Source organism: Aethalodelphis obliquidens, unplaced genomic scaffold (genome assembly GCF_003676395.1).
Source record: "Aethalodelphis obliquidens isolate GAN/ISIS:26980383/991018 unplaced genomic scaffold, ASM367639v1 scaffold37, whole genome shotgun sequence".
NCBI lineage: Eukaryota > Metazoa > Chordata > Mammalia > Artiodactyla > Delphinidae > Aethalodelphis > Aethalodelphis obliquidens.
In genome coordinates this window covers 10129159-10149584 of record NW_020837981.1, presented here as the reverse complement: position 1 = coordinate 10149584, position 20426 = coordinate 10129159, and the positions used below count along the sequence as shown (strand labels likewise).

General features: G+C 48.9%; 1 protein-coding gene across 1 annotated transcript in view; it reads left to right on the top strand.

Annotated features, from left to right (window-relative positions):
• The first annotated feature begins 442 nt into the window (after window positions 1-442).
• Window positions 443-20426, top strand: part of SAMD8 (sterile alpha motif domain containing 8) — an 85762-nt gene continuing 65778 nt past the window's right edge. The window contains exons 1-2 of the mRNA XM_027129796.1: window positions 443-550; window positions 8988-9082. Of these exons, the coding sequence (XP_026985597.1) occupies window positions 9014-9082 (69 nt within the window). The 5' untranslated portion in view covers window positions 443-550; window positions 8988-9013. The remainder of the gene's footprint in view (window positions 551-8987; window positions 9083-20426) is intronic.

Below are 20426 nucleotides of genomic sequence, written 5' to 3'. Positions count from 1 at the left end.
TTTTAATAAATAATCCTATTTTATAATAAATAACCATGTCTATATTTTTTTAACTATGCTGGCCAAATAGAACAGTCTGGGCTGGAAGCTGCTTGTGACTTCTCACTGCATCTTACGTGTTCCCAGGACCTGGCTCTTTCCTGGGGCTCCTCTACCTCTCTGTCCCTCTCTCCCCACATTCACTGGCTTGTGGCTCTTCTCTGCTCTCAGAGCCCCAGCAGTCACTGAGGACTCAGATCTACACGTCTTATCCTCCCTGAGCTTCGCTTTCTTCTTTAATAAAATGGAGCTGTAACAAGAGAGGTAAAGGCGATTTTAAAAACAAACAAACAAAAACCCAACCTGAATTCTTTTGCTTTCTAAGGTGGAAGATGGGAGAAGCCCAGTGGAGAGATGCATCATTCATTTGAGTGGGCAACTTAAACCCCTAAGTGGACCCCTTGAGCCTGCAGAGACTGGCCGGGTAGCCATGCCCAGGAGTGTGAGCCACAGAACAGGCCTCCTGCTCAACAAAAAAACACAATTTAAGGATCCTTTTCTTGGGGAAAAGGTAAGTCCTAAAGCGTGATTCAGAAAGTGATGGAGTGAACAAAGAGAGCTAAATTGTTCTGTGCAAGAAACCAAGGGGCGTTCCAAGCCTCTAGAACATCCCCAGAAGGGGTGTGAGGGACCCTGCTGCGGAGTGGCGAAGGGAGGGCTTGGGGCCAGAGACAGCCAGGTGAGAAGCATCCAGGGCACACAGCCACGGGACTCCTGAGAAAAGTGACCCTAATGCCTAACTTTGCGGCGCCCCCGGCAGCGTCAGCCCTCTCTTTGTCACCCCAAACCTTCAGTGAAATTGTTAGGACAGACAGCTGTGTTCGTGGTGGGTTTGAGAAATCAAAGGGGAAGAGGCTTGTGCTGGTAGAGAGAAGAGACCAGAAGTTTATGCAGCAGCGTGGACAGTCTGATTCCGTTCTTATAGAAAAATACATGTCACCAAAATATTAACACTGGCTCTATGTTTATTTTAGAATGATGAAAAATTATATGCGATTCTTTTTTTTTAAGGAACCATCTTCTCTATAAATCTCTGTGCTGAACATATATTACTTGAGTATATGGAGGGGGAAAAAGAGCCTGTGAAAGTTGTATTTGAGAACCGTTCTGGATGTAGCAGATGCCCACCCTAAACCTACGGGCTGAGGCACGGGAAGGAGGCCTTCAGGACAAGGCCTAACCAGGTGTTCTTTACATCACATGTGGCACTGAGCGCCCTCCCAGTCAGTGTGAGCTCCCCAAAGGCGGGCCTGTGTCCTCCTTGAGCCCTCTGGTGGCAGAACCAGGCCTAGGTCGTGTCACAAAGTCGTTCTAATCCCTCAGTGCTTCCCGGGAAACCAGAAGGAAGTCAAGTTTTATGGCTCCTGAAATGTATACCATTTCTTTAAGAAAAAGAAAAACAAACAGGTGCAGGGCCTTAGAAGAGGCTGGTGCAAGGGGTTCTGAAGCTTTGGGGTAAATCTACCTCTGAAAGAAGATTCCTTCCCCTTTGACTGGAGGCAGACCTCAGATGAAGAGGGCAGCATCCCTCCCCATCCCTTGGGGCTCTTTGACTTTCCTGCCCTTGGTCTTGGTTTAGGCTAAGTCAGCCAGCATCAGGGGTGCTCTGGTGGGTCATGCGTGGGCATGGGAAGTGGCCTTGTTTTGTTTGTTTGTTTGTTTGACCGTGCCACGTGTGCAGCCTGTGGGATCTTAGTTCCCCAACCAGGGATTGAACCCGAGTTGTCCGCAGTGAAAGCTCAGAGTCCTAACCACTGGACCCAGGAAATTCCCTTGTTGTTTTTTACTTCACCTCAGATGTTCGGCCTGGCCCTGCCTGCCCCCACATGCCTTCACATCCCTCTGTTCAGCACCAGGGATGGGCTGGGCCAGAAAGGTCTCTGCCTTCTTCAAGTTTTTGGTCTAGTAGAGCAGTTATAATCTAATCTTTTAAAAATGTGTCCTCTTCCTTTGAAGGTATTCTGTATCTGTGGATATCACATATTTACGTTCCTTAATGCGTTGGGCTCATGGGGGAAAGTTAGTGTGTGTTGCATGCATACCACATTTTTTCCATGACACCACCCAAGTTGGGTTTGGAATGTGCCTTGAAAGAAGAGGGAGGGTACAAATGTTATTGTGGTTGGGAAAATTACTCTATTAGGAGAGTAATACCTACTGCCAGGGTACGTGGAGGGGCAGAATTTGGCAGCAGTATACATATATACATATACATATTTTTAATTTACTGCAAGTCATGCTTGTCCTTACTCATCTTAAATCTACAAAAACGATCCCAACTAGGAAATAAAAGTTGTGGGATTTTTAAAAAGTTAAAACCTGGCCGTAAAAACCCTAGGAATTTTTTGTTGCTATAGTTTAATTCCTAATGTATCAGATACAATCCAAGTTTAACAGATACTTTTTTCTTTTGGATTCTGGCAAGTATGTTAATAGGAGGCAATTATGTGAATTAATAGAAAACCCTTTTATTTAAAAAACAGAAATGACTTCATTTAAAGAGGTAATTTAATATTTCTTCTAAGATGGTGTTGATGTCATTAACTTGTTTGATTAACTCTTCAGATGGTTTCAAAATGCTTTGGGGTGGTAATTTATGAACTCCTAATTGATTTTTCCAATCTCAGTCTGGCAGAGTTGGGCCTCCTGGAAACTGTGAGGGGGCTGAATGCTCACATGTGGCTTCCTTCTTAGACAAGGTGGCCGGCCGGGATGGACTTGATCTCTGTGGTCGGCCCAGTGGGGCTGAGGAAGCTCTGGGTCAGGAGACAAGAGGCCATGATGTCTGACCAGGCCAGCTGTGGTGGAAACACTGCAGGCAATTACACAGCTCATGAATTCAGGAACAGATGGCCTTTTAGCCCCGCTCTTTTGAGAATCACTGCCCACTCTGTGTCACCTCAGAACATTAGGCTTCCTTGTGTGGGAGAAAGATGGGGGGGTAGACTGGCGGGGTGCAGCCCTCACCATGGTCTCACCACCTCTCACTTCCTGTCCCCACCACTGTTACTCACTAGGCCGGTGTCTCAGTGCTGCACGGGGCAGGCTCTGGACCTTGGGAAGGCTGTAGGCCATGCTCCCACCTCTTAAAGATGCCACAAAAGCTCACTGAGAAACCCAGGCCCTGGCAGGACCCAGCGAAATGACCAGTATACTCGGTGACTCTTAACGTGTGCCTGGTGATTATCTACTCTCAAAACCTCCTCGATAGGGAATAGCTGCCCCCACTTTACAGATGAGAAAAATGAGGGTCAGAGAGTTTAGTCACATGATACCAAGCTAGTAAGTGGTATGACTGGGCCTCAACCCAGGCAGCCAAGCATCCGCACCCAGGCCACTAGATAGGTCACTGTATCTTAGTCACAAGGTATACGTTCCTGAGGGCGGGCCTGGGCCTAGACCTCCCTCCCCACGTGAACCCCAGAGCAGTGGGAAGTTGTGGAAGAGCCCTCACCGGCCTTGGGGGCTCACGTACCCAGGCTTCAGCTTCCTCATCTGCAGAATGGGGATAACATCGGCGCCTCCCTGCTTGTTGGTTAAAGGGGATAACATGAGTCCTTAACACATGGACGTGGACTCGGAGAGCGTGTCATGTAGGGGGACAGGAGCGGCGGGGGCGGGTGGGGAATTCCCAGCTGTGTTGGGAGCTAAGTGCTGAGCTTAGCACTTAGCTAAGGGAGAGTAAGGGAGCGGGGTAAAGCAGTTTGGCAGGGACCAAGGGTTTTTGTACTTGTGGCAAATGGGTCAGGGCGCTAATGAGTCTGAGCATCCTCCTCTGAGTGATGGGGCGCCTTTGCTCATGGGTGAAGTACAGGCAAGGCTTTTGGGAGGGGGAGTAAGGTCTCTCTCCAGCCTGTTGATACCTGGTGGCCATGCCAGGCTGTGATGAGACTTGATCCCCTGTTTACTGCGCAAGTGGTAGGCCCAGAACCATCAAGGCTCACCTGAAGCGAAAAGTCAAGCACCACGTGCGTGCCCTGGAGTCAGGCTGAAGAGGACTAACGCAGCTACCCCCCGCGCGGCCCCAGCCCGGCTTCCCCGGCACCGGGACCTGGAGAGGCCGCCCCCAGGCCCAGGTGGGAGTTCAGGCAGGGGGGGGAAGCGAGAGAGAGAGGCGTGCCCCCGCCCCCAGCTCACCCCGCGGGAGGGACACCCAAGCTCAGTGGCTCTGCCGTCAGGCCCTGAGGCGCACTGGCCTCACTGCGGTCTGGGCTGTGTGATGTCGGGCAAAGCACTCCACGGCCTTGTGTCTCAGTTTCCTCATCTGAAGCGACGTCGACAAGGTACACCCCGCCCAGGGCTGCCGCAGTTCTGAGGAGTAAGTACATGAGCTGCTACTCAGAAGGGAAGCTCTCGGAACCGTGCCTGGCACACGGTCAGCCAGGGCCCCTTAACGATTCACGGAGTTGCACGGCGTCGGGGGAAGGCCAACCCTGGCTCTGTGGAGGTCAGGCTGCCCCCTCCCCAAGTGGACCCAGCTGGGCATCACCAGGGTTGCAGGGAACACTAACAGCCAAGCCCCCGGCCTCAGGGCCCCTCTCTGGTCCTTGTACCCCTCGAGTTTGTCAACAGCCACAGGAACTCCACCCTCCGTCAGGACTCAGTTCCCTCCAACCCAGTGCCACCCCAGGACCGAAAGGTCCACCGTGAGGGCTTCAGCTTATCAGATGGTAGAGGACCAATGTCCCCCCCTCACCCTCAGCCCAGATCTGCTTTTGCCCCCGAAGAGTCTCCGACCTCCCCGTCACTCCTCAGACCCTCTCCCACGTCCCACTGCCCCCCCGCCCCGACAATACCCAAGGCTCTTCCCTTGTACGGGACTCAGTCAGAAGCCCTTCAGGTGTTGTTTGCAAATGTCATTTGGTGGGAACAATCTGCTTGTGCCATGAAGAGAACAAGGAAGGGCAAAAGAACAAACACTGAGTACCAGAGCCCCTCAGATGCTGGGATCGGAAGCGAGGAGACCCCGCCCCACATACACCCCATGCCCTGTCCCATCTTACTCAGCAGTTTTTCCCTTTGGAATGTTTTCAGCTTTTCTGAACAGTCAGAGCCCCCCACTCCTTGGGTTCCAGGCCCGTGAGGGGCCACTGGGGCCTCAGGACAAGGGCCCAGGATCTAATGGGAGAGCCCTGGTCTGAGACACAAGACATCTTCCCACCATCCTGCTTACACGCGCTGCTGTCTTGGTCCAGAGGCCAAGTCCCTCAGTGACCCAGTCTCCCCGTCTCTACCAGAGCAGTCATCCCCAACCCCATCCTCCCACCAGGACTGGGAAAAGCTTCAAAAATAGTCACTCTGTCCAAAGGATGCTCAGCGTTACCCAGGACACAGGAAGAGTTCTCATCCCCGGGGTTTGGAGTACTTAGTTGTAATTTGTGCTGCCCTATGCTTGATGTGAGTCACTACGGGTGTCTCCATTCCGCCCCCACCTCCCGCTGAGATTTTTTTTCCCCTCTACTGGCTAAATGGAGAACCTTGCTGGAATATGATATGCAATAAAATGCATCCAGGGCCTCAGAAGGGCCCAATGAGCTTTAACCTGCCCTATTATCCTTTAGAAATGGTCATTGAACTGGAAGCCTAGATTTAGAGGAAGGGAAGTGGAGAAAATTTCTTGGAGTCTCTAGGGAAAGATGGGGCAAGAAGAAGCCTGTCAAACAGAAAAGATGTCAGCTGTTCTCTGCCGCTCCAGAAACAGGGTGGAAAGGGGTCTTCTAATCCCCACACCCAGGCCCCCAAAGAACATTTGATTGGACCCAACAGGTGCCGGCCTCCCACCGAAGGGGCTCACCTTTGCGCACCAGGTCCTGGCCAGGTCGGTAGGTGCTGGTCCGTGGGGCGTGTGGCAGCAGCGCACCCAGCCACCCCGACTGGCATCCAAGAGCCTATTTTTAGGGTCAGATCTGCTGACGCTGACCTTGTGTGCTGCCCAGTCCGAGAAGAGACCCGTGGCATCTGCTCGCAAAATGATTTGCCAGTGTGACCTGAAACCCTTGACTTCGGGAGTTCTGTACCTGGAGCCCACACGCTTGTCCCTGGCCCGGCTACAGAGGCAGGACATGCAGGCACCAGGGCGGGGACAGGCAGGGGGAATTTCCCAGCTTTGCTTTCTTGGGATGGACGAGGCCAGGTGGCTGCTCAGCCCTGCCCAGGGCTCTGTCCTGGAACAGCTGGAACGGGGGAGGTTTGCCCACTGGCACAGAGCCTGTGGGAGGGTCGGGGGGCACCCAGCCTGGAGAACTCTCCACTCCAGTCTTTTCTGGGAGTTTGTGGAGCCGTCTCTGGAGAGTGGTTGGAATGAATGCCACATCGTGCAGGGCGATCAGTGAAACACCTCCGCCTTCCAGAGAAACTCTGGAAGCTTGGGTTCATTTGCATTGTGTCACTTCCTGTGGGACCTCCAGCAAGTGTCCAATCTGTCTGGACTTCAGTGGGGAAAATAATCATAATGTTGCCCTCTTATGTTGTTATGAGGGTTAAATGAGATAAAGTTTGGAAAGTACTTAGCACAATGCCTGGCACATGCTAAACATTTAAAAAATGCTGGATGGTATTAGGGTGCCAAAAATATTCCCAATTCAACAGACATTCCCAGGTCTCTCTTCTTGGCGGTTCCTTCTCTCAACCTCCTTCCTCTTTGGCTCTAGCCTTCTTTGCTCCAGGATCCCCACCACCACCCCTACCACTGTGGTCCTCCGTTTTAGGGCTGAAGGGGGGTGGTCCTGTCCAGGCCTCTCTATTTTTCTAGTAAAATCTTTCCAGCGCTTCCTATAGGTCCTGTTAATGAATGACGTGGTTTTCCATCCTTCTCCATCCTTTCACTCTCTTTGGGCATCCTTCAATGTGTGAAGGATTAGGGGGAGTGGGAAGGGGGTCCCCAGTCTCTCCACATCCTTCACTTAATAGGGTCTTTTTATGTTGGAGTCATTATATTGGCCTCTGCAACTTTGTATTCAGCAAACCAAAGATCTTCCTCACAAGTTGCATGTTTAGCTACTGGCGGTTTTATTTAGGGTGATTATTTCTTCTGGTATTTTTCATTGCGAAACTTCTGAAAAGACTCTGCTTCTATTGATTTCTTGGTGCAGAGAATATTCACAAGGCAGAGTTCTCAGGATCTAAGTGTACAAGGAGGTCAAAATGTCCGGGTCCAAATGTCCTTGCTGTCAAGTGCTGGAGTGAGAGCAGCAGGGTCAAAGGCCCTTCTTCAATTACCCCAAGAACGAGAGGAGCCAGAGATGCTGGATCTGACAAAGACTGAAGAAAGATTTCCATCTAGCTGGGAGCCTGGGGGGCCAGTCCCAGCCCTAGCCCCAACCCCAGCACAAGGTAAGGGCTAAGGAGGCAAGAGGAGCTGCTGAAGATATAAGTTGAGAGGGGGCAAAAAATCAAATATCTAAAGACATCTGAGATAGACAGATAGATAGGTTGATAGATAACCTGTAAGAGAGGGGGATAATACTCCACACTGTCTAGAAGGGTGGCCAAGTAAATAAGGCCAAGAAACGAATGAGGTGGGTTGCTGGATTATCACCTTCATTAGAGTAGCCCCTAAATGCTGTGACCAGAAGACTGGTGCCCCTCTCCCCATACCCCGCATGCCCCCGATCCTTCACACATTAAAGGATGCCCAAAAGAGAGTGACCAGGGTGGGGAAGGGTGGAAACATCATTATTTATGAGGAACTATAGGAAGCCCTGGGAAGAGGTTTTTAGAAAAGAGTGGTGCTAGCAGCAACAGACACCTGGTCCGTCTTCTAGCAGCTGAAGGGCTGACCTGTGAGAAACAACAGCCTTCTCTGCGCAGCTCTCAGGGCAGAGCTCAGGCCGTGGGTAGATACCCCAAGAGCTGCCTTGTGTGGACACAGCAAACACACCATTATGCAAGGATGGGAGCAAGCCAGGTAACCATCAACTGGACTCAGAGATGTCTCCAACTGTTCAGGACTCCAGGCATAGTCCACCAGGATTCTGTGCAACAGCAAGCTGCCCTAGTGCAGATAAACTGTGATCTGTAGAAACAGCTGTTATTTTCATGGTAGCTTCTTAGGAACTTACATACGGCAACATTTGACATAGGTTTCTCCCCAACACCACCGCTTTCTCTGACCCATGTGATTTTCATTAACAAACGCCCTTCCCCCAGAATCTCCCTCTACTTTCTCCATTTTCACGTGTAGGTAGACATTGCTCTTTGTCCCAGCTTCTCTGGATCAGAATCCCACTTAGGCCCAGTGGCAAGGTGTGATAGGCAGAATACAGCCACCCCCACCCCACCCCCAAAGATGTCCACATCCTAATGCCTGGGACCTGTGAATAGGTTATGTTACAAGGCAAAGGGGAATGAAGGTTGCAGGTGGAATTAAGATTGCTAATCATCTGACCTTAAAATACGGAGAGTAGCCTGGATCACCCAGGTGGGCCCAATGCGATTAGAAAGGCTCTTAAAAGTGAAAGAGAGAGACCGAAGAAGAGGGTGGAGCGATGCCACATGAGAAGGACTGAACTCCCTGTTGCCGGCTTTGAAGATGGAGGAAGGGGCCCTAAGCCAAAGAAAAGCCTCGAGAAGGCAAGGAAACGGATTCTCCCCCAGAACCTGCAGAAGGACTACAGTCCTGCCAACACTTTAGCCCAGTGAGACCCACGTCAGGCTTCTGACCTACATAACTGTAAGAAGATAAGTGCTGCTTTAAGCCACAAAGTTTGAGGTGGTTTGTTACAGCTGCAGCAGGAAACAAATACGTGAGATTTAATAATACATGACTTTTCTGGGTTTAAAAATTCCAGAGGCTTCTAGTGCGCTGTGGACACCTGACTTTATGTGGAGGCTGAATCTAGCTAGAGCCCGGGGGCGAGGGTGCCCTCCCACCTCGGCTGCAGGTGTGTGTAGTCTGATGGCTATACGTCCTCTGCCCTCCAAGAAGTGTCTTTCTTCTTTCATATTAAGAAGAAAAGCAAACAGACTGAGGCCCATGTTCCGCAGGCCGCCCAGAACCCTCCACAGCATCTTGAAGGACTGCTTTCCTCTGGGAGAAGTACAGGTAGGATGGCTCTCATTTCTCCTGAGTCAGTTTCCCTGTAGCCTTCTTGCCTCTCCACCTCACTGGCATCCGCCACCCTCGCCCTCCTTCAACCTCACCCCAAGTGCGACACCACCCTCTTCTGTTCTTCCTCCAAAGCACCACCCACTCAGCGCCATTGTATGCGGCAGAGGGGACCACAGCCCAGAACAGGAGACAACTCCAAATTCAATGTCTGAGCTCCTTATTGTTAGAAAATTGTTGTCTGGGCCCCCTCCCCAGGGGATTTCTCCCTCTAGAGACGACCGTCCTTGTACCTGCCGTGTTCACGAGGCTCCCCTCTGTGTATACAATTGTCGCAGCTTTCCTTTTCCTCCATTCTGGGCCTCTTCCCCTCTTCTCTAGAGCTCCTTCAAAAGGCTCCAGATTCCTCCTCTCTGATGACTATGCCGAACAGGTCAGCTCCTTTAGTCTCAACCTCCCAAGCAGGCTAAGCTAGGGGCCTCCCTTTCTCATCAAAAAGCCCACCATGGCATTTTCCTAGAAAAGTTACCGTCACCAATCCAAGAGGGGAATTTTTTGACTCCCTTAGACAATATCATCCACAGACCCTGGAAACAGGAGCCCTTTAGAGGTCCATGCATCTGTCTGTCTGTCTGTCTCTCTCTCTCTCTTTCTCTCGCACACACACACATACTGAGATGCTGCTAAGCACTTATTAGAATAGCTAAAACCAAACAGGAACTCAGCAATACCAAACCCGGGTAAGATTTTTTGGGGGTGGGGAAATGTTCTGTATCTTGGTCATAGCGGTGGTCACACAACTATATGCATTTGTCAGTAAAACTAAGAAGAGTGAACTTTGCTGTGTTAAATTTAAAAATAAAAAGGATATGGGTGCCTCATTCACCTGGGATTTGGCTTTCGGCACAGGCAAAGAGTGACCTGTAACTCTATCCACTTTTGTGACGAACACCACGTAGGCCGCAGAGAGTGTGTTTCCCCTTCCCTTACTCTGTGTCCTCAAAACAAAAGGTGACCGGTCTGAATTCCTTGAAGTTGAAGGTCGGTGGGTTGTGTTGCTGCTAATCTGGGGTCCAGGGAGGATTGGAGCTGTGGAAGCCCACGGCCGATAGAACAGACAGCTTATCCGGCCGAACCTGGTAGCGCCAAGCATCCACTGTGCGTCTGTGTTCTGCTCCAGGGCTCTGAAGGTGACCTGGCGTTATTGTGGAATTCACAACAGTCACACAACAGCTGAGGGATATTTTGGTGCATTAAACAATTCATAGGCTTCTCTAAAGCATATATATGTAGGTCTAGATGTAATAACTGTGAAGCAAAATGCCAGTTCTTTACATTGACTACTAGACTTGTCAATCATTTTATTTTTGTAACAGTCGTTTATAAGATTTAACAAAGGTTTCAAAGACGTGAGTTAAGATTTTGAGGTTTACTTAGATCATTTTGATTTAAAACTTTGATATTCAATAATTACATATTCCTTTTTACCTTTAATAGAAACTTTGAATATTTTAGAAAAAGAACTCTTTTGAAAATGTACATGGAAATGTTTTTCATGTTTTATTGTTTTCATTTAACTTGCATTTTGATAAAAAATTTACCTTTGTTCACTTTGAATTCAATTACATTTTTTAATTTTATTTTTGGCTGCATTGGGTCTTCGTTGCTGCGTGCGGGCTTTCTTTAGTTGCAGCGAGCAGGGGCTACTCTTTGTTGCAGTGCATGGGCTTCTCATTGAGGTGGCTTCTCTTGTTGCGGAGCACGGGCTCTAGGCACGTGGGGTCAGTAGTTGTGGCTCATGGGCTCTAGAGTGCAGGCTCAGTAGTTGTGGTGCACGGGCTTAGTTGCTTCACGGCATGTGGGATCTTCCTGGACCAGGGATCGAACTTGTGTCTCCTGCATTGGCAGCCGGATTCTTAACGACTGTGCCACCAGGAAAGACCTCAATTACATTTAATTTTTGATCCTTCAGATCAGCACTGTCCAATAGATAATGCAAGCCATGTATGCAATTTAAAGTTTTCTAGTAGCCACATAGTGAAAAACAGGTGAAATTAATTTTCTAGGCAGAATTTTATTTATTTATCTATCTATTTATTTATTTATTTTTGGTCGTGCCTCACTGCATGTGGGATCTTAGTTCCCCAACCAGGGATTGAACCCCTTTCCCTGCAGTGGAAGCGCATAACCACTGGACCACCAGGGGAGTCCCCCAGCTGAAATTAATGTTAATAATATATTTTATTTAACTATGCCCCAAATATTATCACGTCAACATGTACTCAATACTCAATATGAAAATTATTGAGATACTTGATGTTCTTTTTTCCATGTGAAATCCGAGTATCCTACACTTGAAGCACATCTCAACTTGGACCAGCCACATCTGAAGTGCTCAATAGCCCCACGGGGCTGGGGGCTCCCATACTGGACAGCCAAGGTCTAGATCGCTGAGAGTGAGACAAGTCATTGTGCTAATGGGCGTCAGGATGGGGATTTGTTTGTCCTCTTGCCCAGACCTGACCTACCTCCTTCCAGCCTGGGTTGTCCCCCGTTCCTGAAGCCCACCATGTGGGTGCCTTGGAGGTTTCTGTGGCTCTCCAGGGAGTTTGCTGGCAGCCGGCAGGGGCACGTCTGTTGTGGAGCTGTCACTCTTGACTTTGATGGCCTAGCGATGTCAGGACTTCATGTTTGGAAAGAAAGCCTAGGGCCGAGGATGTTTCTCTGAAATCAGTACCTCTGTTTATCTCCCTGGCTGTCAAAACACTGGAGTGCCTCCTGCCAACCTCCTGCTGGAGGGCTCCGGAGCCCTTAGGACCCAGGGCATGGGCTGTGCGTCGTGGTCCTCCCAAACTCCCCCCTTTCCCAGGAGATTGCCGTTTGAGCCCTGCTCAAGTCTGTCAGTGATCTCAGCAAATGGGTAAATTGCATCTCTATTAGCACCTCTCTCTGCACGCCAGGACTTATTTATTTTACAGATAGATGGCTGTTTCCTTTTCACGGCCTGTTAGTGCATCAAAGTGACATTGATGAGGCTTGACAGTGTGATTATTCGTGTGTGGGAGGCAGGAGAGCAGGGGAGGGACGGGCATGTGCTTTCAAAACATCAAGACTTGGGTTCAAATTCTGCCCCTGCCACTTAGCTCTGGGCTGGTACAAGTCCCTTACCTTCCCTGAGCCTGTACATTGGGACTAATAACAGGATCTACCTATGGGGTTACCATGCAGATTAAATAATATCATGCACGTGAACCTCTTGGCTTGGAAGAAGCATTGATGTTCTTCTCATTCTCCCTCAACTCTGGTTAATTGTTTTATCTCCCATTGGACGGATTAAGAAATCCCTAAAGAGGATTAAATTAATAAACCATTAGGTTAGGAGCTGAAATCCCCCTGTGGTTTCAGCAGATGTTTATTGAAGTGATGCCCTACTCTGTGTCCAGGCCCTGTTGTAGAAGCAGGTGGTGGTACCAGAGGCAGGAAGTCAGGGCCTGCGTTGGGTGAACTCACCGTGCAGTGGGGAAACAGACGTCTAAGCACCCACCGGCAGCTCAGTGAGCAAGGGCTGTGTTGGGGGTGCATAAGGGGCCAGGGTTGCCCAGAAGAGCCCGGAAACTCAAAAATGTCTGAGAAGGGGCTTCCCTGGTGGCGCAGTGGTTGAGAGATCCCCTGCTGATGCAGGGGATGCGGGTTCATGCCCCGGTCCGGGAAGATCCCACATGCCGCAGAGCGGCTGGGCCCGTGAGCCATGGCCGCTGAGGCTATACTTCCGGAGCCTGTGCTCTGCAACGGGAGAGGCCACAGCAGTGAGAGGCCCGCGAACCGCAAAAAAAAAAAAAAAAAAAAAAAAGTCTGAGAAGGCTAACTTTAGCAAAGTGGGAAGAAGGCTTGATGGGAGTATCCCGTGGTAATGTGCTGGTCATCCATGAACCCAGTAGGCACTCAACAAACTGTCATGGACATTTTTAGTTCAATCATTGGCATTAGCCAACCCATGATAGTTTAGTCATGACAGGTACCTTGAGCCAATTCTAGTTAGATCTGGGGGCATCGTCTGGGATGGGGAAAAACACACACATATACACATATACACTCACACGCATATATACACACACCCATACACACACCCCACACACCCATGTATATACACACACCCACATATATACAAATATATATACACATACCCATATGTATAGATACACCCATATATATAGAAATATATATACACACACATATATATATGGGCTGGACTGAGCTCAATTTTAGGAAGGGGTTGACTTTGACATTGTGTGCAGTGAACCCTTATCAGTCAGGGTCAAAAAGGGACAGAATTCACCAGGGATGGTTTAAATGAAAAGATATTGATGGCCTACATACAGAGTGTGAGCAGGGTTAAGGGAACAAACCCGGGATACCGAAGCACCCAGGAAGTAGCAACAGTGGAAAGCCAGGGGCTACCGATGTGGCTGTGACCCAACTTCGACCAGGCAGACGAGGTCAACACTCTAGGGGATGGTAGAGCAGTGAGGTGGAAGGCACCTGGGTCCCTGCATGACCTCCTGGAGCTGAGTCCCCTCACCCGTCTGGACTGCCCTCCTACCTCTGTACAGTGACATGAGAGAGAAATAAGCAGCTGTCTGTTTAAGCCACTGTGTTTTGGAGTCTCGGTTACAGTAACCTAGCCTGGACCCTAATGCAGTCAAAGGCTAGTGTGGTTGCAACACGGTGAAGGAGGGAGAAAATGTTGGCAGGTGAGGGCCTGTAATCGTGGGGCCTTGTGGCCATGGTAAGGAGTTTGGATTTTCTTCTAGGGAGGATGCTTACATGATTTGATTTGCATTTTAAGAAGAACATCTTGACTGGTATGTGGGGAATGGAATGTGGTGAACAAAAAGTGAACTAAGGAGGGGACTGCTCTGGTTGTCCAGGGAAGAGATGCTGGGGCCTTGGTCAAGGATGGCAGCAACAGAATTTGTGAGAAGGGAGTCACGTTCCAGATATGTTTTGATGGCAGATTATAAAGAATTAGCTGGTGACTTTGAGGTATTTGTTGTATGTTCAGGTATAAATGAAATAAAGTGCTTAACACAGACCTTAGCACACAGTATTATTGTTGTTTTAATAAAGGTTCTATGACTCTGATGAGGTAACTTTTTCCTGCACAAGATGCTGATGGATCTTAGGGAAGAAACTCATGTTTTATTAAGCGACTCACCACTTTGGTGTCTGTGCACATGGTCTCAGACTGTCCCTGAGGTCACTTCTCAGGGAGGGAGGTCAGGTGTGCCCAGGACCCGGGGAGACCCTCACTGCTGCAGTCAGTCTGGCTTGGAATGGGTGGAAAATTCACTCATTCTGCCCATTTCCCAGTAGAGCACCTGTCATGTGCTGGGCAGTGTTCTAGAAACGGAGGGAAAGACAACAACAAGCTATGCTATGTCACTGCCCTCATGTTGCTGTGATTCTTTTCACTGGGATGTACAAAGAAAGTGAGGTGTCTTTATTTTTCTTTAGCTCTTCTAATCTTTCCCACAAGCCCCTCCCTATCTGCTGGGAATGGCAGACACTTAAATTTGCTAAGTAATAATATCCCAGCCTCTTCCCATTTAAAAGCTCAAACTCTCAGAATCCTCTTCTGTTGCACAAGATGGATTGTGGATGTACATCAGGGTTTATTGCAAGAACCAAGGTGGGGAAGGAGCCTTGATGCTGGGGGACCCCTTGAGCCTGGCTGCTGCTCGCCTTGGGCAAAATGGTCTCCTTCCAGAAGACTAAATAGGTAAAGAGCAAAGCACTCCCTGCACGTTTCACTCTGTCCCTGGGACGCTGTCTTAGAGAACAGAGGTCACCACCTCTAGGCCTCACTGCCACCTGCCCCCTCCTCTATGCCTTGTTCTCTTCAGTCATTCACTTTCTTTTACTTTCTTACCTGAACATCCTCTGGATTTGGCCTCTTTTTCCCATTTGTCAGGGGCTATAATAGTGAAGTGACTTTCAGGTAGGGTTGACTGATTTACAAATACATTTTTAGTATAAGTATGTCCTCTGCCATATTTGGGGCATATTTATACTAAAAAATTATTTGTTGCTTATCTGAAATTCAAATTTAACTGGTATCCTGTATTTTGTCTGGCAATCCTGCTTCTAGGGAACTTGATTATGGGGGAGAGGGATGAAAAACACAGCCATTTAGTATTTTCAAAATGTTATGCCTAATATAAGGCTTCGCTCCTGCTGGCCTCTTGGCTGGACAGATTTAGAGGCTTTCCGAAAGAAGGAGGCTGCCCCCCGCCACCCCCTCCCTAGCATGGGCTGTTCCCAGTTCCTCCGAGGAGTCCATTGTGTGTGTGTTTTATGGAGAGGGGCAGATGGTAAAGGAGCCAGCTTTGGCTTCCTGCCCTCCCCCCCACGCCCCACCCATCACACCAGGCAGGCCTCCCTGCGATGTGGGTAGACCCATCCTGCTGGCAAAGCTATTGCTTACCTAGAACTTTTATGAGGGCATTTTTATTGAACTGTAATTGAAAAGAAAAAAAAAAAAACTCCAAGACATTCCAGATTTTTCTCATAAGCCTGCTTCAGGCATGTGTGTGTGTGTGTGTGTGTGTGTGTGTGTGTGTGTGTATGTGTGTGTGTGACATTTAACTTTTCTCTCTTCTTCCCTAAGTTAAGGACCAGAATAAAGATGAACTGGCAGTCTGGAGAGCCTGTAAAACTCTTTTCATTAAGCAAATATTCTAGTGTTTGGAGAACCAGGGCTTTATGTAAGAGGGCTACATTTGTCATTACAGTCTAATATCCTAATGTAAGTTTACAACCATATCTAAGAAACCTGTGATAGAATGCAGAGCCTCTTATATGTGTAAAACTGCTTGGCAAAAGTTTATAAATCATATACATCTATTTAAAAGAATGTGAAAGTAAATCCGGATGACGGCCTTTGAGAAACAGACTGATCGTGGCCACCCCATTGTGCCCCATTGCTGATCTGAGAAGCTGCAGAAAAAAATTGCGTCTTTCTTGGGGTCTGTGTGACCAGCCCTCCCCTCCCTCACCCAGGAAGGATGGAGATCCAGACCTTCCTTCCCAAGTCCCTGGCTTTCTCAGCAGGAAGGAAAGAAGCGCAAGCTTTTTTCGAGGGCCTGCTATGAGCCAGGCACTGGGGCTGCTTCTCTTGTTTCCATGCTTACAACAGCCCTGTGCAATGCTGGGATCCATCTCATTTTTACACTTGAGGGATGTGAGGCTCAGAGGAGCTAACCTGCCCAGGCTCACATAGCTGGTTAAAGGATGGAGTCTGAAAGAAAACCGGAGTCCATGTGTGTCCAGGGCTCCTGTCCTTCCTACCTCCCCTTTCCCACCCCAGGCCACTCAGCTCAGCGGTGGCGGTGTCTGTTGTGATCTCCTTGCCTAGAGACGTAATGCCGCTTCTCAGGAGCCACAAAGCCAGACTGAGAGTGAGAGGGGTCTCAGGCCAGCCCCTTCTGTGTGGTGGCCGTTTCTGAGACAGGACTGCCTCCACTGACCCATTGTCCTGCCCAAGGGACACTTTCTCGTCAGGGGATGCCTGTGGTCTTACAGAAGTTCAGGAAGTGAATAGATGAGCTTCTTTCGGGTGCCCAAAGATAAACTCACTCTCCAGTGACCCCAGGGATTCATTGTAAGAACACACTGGAAAGCAATGAATCTCCTGGAGGATGGGAATATCTCCCAGGATACAGCACGGCTCCAGTGACCAGGTTCAGGTGGGGTCTCATCAGGTGTGGGCTGCTCCTCACTCCAGGGCTCTGGCTTTACGGGGACCTGGCCCCTCTGTTTGGCTTCTAGTATTGCTGTCACCACCAGCTGACTCCTTCTGCTTCTCCACTTTGTGATTTCTGCTGCCCATGGCTCCTGCTTCCTGATTTCAGGTACCCACCACCCATCCTGCTATCTCTAATTGCCTCCCACTTAGACTCCCCAGGAGAGAGGACCTCATTGGGTCTGTAGCCTTGCCCAGGACAGAACACCCATCAGTGACAGCCTCTTACATCAGACCAGTTTGGCTGCAAGTAACAGAGACTTGGAAAACAATGGTTTAAACAAGACAGACATTTCTTTCCCTCTCATGTAAAAGAAGTGTGGAGGCAGAGCAGTCCAGGGCTAGCAGGGAGCCCGGCCAATGCCATTCACACTCTAAGTGGCACCATGGAGGGGGGTGGGGGTGGGGGTCAAAGGACACACACTTTGCCCTTTAAGGAGACTTATCAGAAGTTCCACACAATAATTCCACTACATCCAATTGGCTGGAACATAGTCACTTGGCCAAACTTACCTACAAGGGAGGTTGAGAGAAGTTCTACTTTGGCTGGTTGCATTGCCACCCAGCTAACAATTGAGGTTCTTCACCAAAGTAAAAGGGGAGGATGGATATGGAGAGCAAATAGAAGTCCATGCCCTGGGACCCATCCTGATGCAGCCATCTATGGCTAGGACAGTAGAGCAGCAGAGTCATATGACAGAGTGTGTGACACCAGGAATCCCTCAGAAAGGGGTGCTGGCATGATGGGGGCCTTGCATGGGCTGTACAGAGTGCTATCTGTGTGGTATGGTCTCTAAGGGACCATGAGAGCCCCTTCACCCACTCGCAAGTTTCCCCGTTGTAGTCCTGCCGGCAAGTTCAACATTCAAGTGAAGCAGTGCCTTACCTGCACCCTTTTTATTTTTTATTTTTTGTTTTTTACTGAAGTACAGTGGATTTACAGTGTTGTGCCCATCTCTGCTGTACAGCAAGGTGACTCAGTTATACACATAGAGACATTCTTTTTTTGTATTCTTTTCCATTACGGTTTGTCACAGGATATTGAATATAGTTCCCTGTGCTATATATTAGGACCTTGTTGTTTATCCATTCTAAACATAATAGTTTGCATCTACCAACCCCAAATTTCCGGTCCATCCCTCCCCCTCCCCCACCCTTGGAAACCACAAGTCTGTTATCTTTGTCTATGAGTCTGTTTCTGTTTGTAGATAGGTTCATTTGTGCCATATTTTAGATTCCACATATAAGTGATATCATATGGTATTTGTCTTTCTCTTTCTGACTTCACTTAGTATGATAATCTCTAGTTGCATCCATGTTGCTGCAAATGGCATTATTTCATTCTTTTTAATGGCTGAGTCGTATTCCATTGTATATATGTGCCACATCTTCTTTATCCATTCATCTGCGGATGGACATTTAGATTGTTTCCATGTTTTGGCTATTGTGAACAGTGCTGCTATGAACATAGGGGGTGCATGTATCCTTTTGAATTATAGTTTTGTCTGGGTATATATGCGCAGGAGTGGAATTGCTGGATCATATGGTAATTCTATTTTTAGTTTTCTGAGGAACCTCCATACTGTTTTCCGTAGTGGCTGTCCCAACTTACATTCCCATCAACAGTGTAAGAGGGTTCCCTTTTCTCCACATCCTCTCCGGCATTTGCTATTTGTAGACTTTTTAATGACGGCCATTCTGACTGGTATGAGGTGGTACCTCACTGTAGTTTCGATTTGCGTTTCTCTAATAATTAGCGATGTTGTGCATCTTTTCATGTGCCTACTGGCCATCTGCATGTCGTCTTTCCGGCACCCCTTTTAAAGTGTGCATGTGATCCTGGGGAAATTAACCTGTCCTCAATTCTTTATACTTGCATGTATATTTTCTCGTGTCTGCTTAATGAGTAAACCTCCGCCCCAGTTGCTACCAGGACCAGGAGGGCCTGAGCAGTCAACAGCACTAAGCCCTGAGAGGCTTGAAAACTAGTCTGATGGGGTCCCAGGAGTCCCATTGTGGGCCCGGAGGGTACAGGAGACCAAGTCTGAATACCTGTGCAGGACTGTGAAAGGGAAAGTGTTTCGAGGGATGGGCTTATGGAAGGCTCTGAAGTAGGAGCTGGGGTGCAGGAAATCTCAGAGGAGGGGAAATTCTAGCAGGTCCCAAGGAGAGAAGGCCAGGCTGACCAGACATCAAATGGCTCAGGAAGCACAGATGAAGAGATTAGTGCAGAAACCTGGGAGCGTAACCTAAAAAGAGCTGAGTGATCGGGGAAAGGGAGAACACCGGTAGCCCATTCCTCCTGCTTACTAAGGAAGGCGGGACCTGGGTAGGTAGGGGTGGGGTGGGGTATTTGAGTTTTCCTCCAGCCAGGTTTCCCCAAGGCCCCAGTGGCTGCAGAGTTCATACTGCAGCTGCCTTCCCCAACCCCAGTGGGAGAAGAAATGGAGGAGGCAGGTGTCAAGGCCAGACTGTGAGCTAGAGGCCAGCAGACCCACAGGGGCCTCCTGGGGACCAGGAGTCTTGGACCACTCAGCAGGAGTCTGTTGGCCTGGAAGGTAGGGCGGCCAGAGCTTACGACAGAGCTTGGGAGAGCAGGGCGATGTTCCATTCCTGGCAACCTCCCCACCTTGCCCACCCCACAGCCTGTGCCACCACCATTCCCCTTGGGCCTCTAACCATCTTTGGTTTCCATTGGGGCTCTGGGCAGATAAAAGCCAGGGCTCTATTGTCATCTGTACTCCTCTGTAGCTGTGACATCATCTTCATGCACTTGGCATGGGGGTGGATTGATGTGGCTGCTCTGTCCTTTTCTCATTCACATATTCCTCCAGAGGCTGATTCAGTGATTAAAAACTGGGACTTTAGTTCAGACCCGGCTCCACTGTTGTTGTCTACTGATACATAACAAACTACCCCAAATGTTAGTGACTTAGAACAAGAGCATTTTGTTTTAGCTCGTGATTTTGTGGGCCCTTAATTCAGGCAGGTTCAAGTGGACTGTTCTTCTGTTCTACGTGGCATTGACACCTATTGCAAGTGGTATTCAGCTGGCAGGTGTGCTGAGGTCACTGTAATGTCTAGGGTCTTGGCAGGGAGGCTAGAAGGCTGGACTCAGCAGGGCCTACACCAGTTCACCTACACAGGGCTTCTCCAACCTGGTGGCCTTCGGGGAGTCAGACTTCTTGCAAGGTGGCTCAGGGCTCCCAGAGAGTGTGTTCTGCCCCAGGCAGAAGTTTGCAAGGCATTTTATGACACGTCCCAGAATGTTACTCCTTCCCCAAATTCTATTGGCAAGCAAGTTACTAAAGGCCAACCCAGAATGAAGGCTCAGGAAGTGTTTAAGAAAATAGGCTTGTTGACTGAGTTTGTAATATGGTTCTACAAGTGCTAGCTAAGTGACCTTGAGAAAGTTTACTTAAGCTCTCTTTGAACCTCAGTTTTCACATCTATAAGATGGGAATATTAATAATAGTATCTACTGCTATGGCTTATGAGAATTAAACGATTATATATATATATATATATGTTTAAAACTCT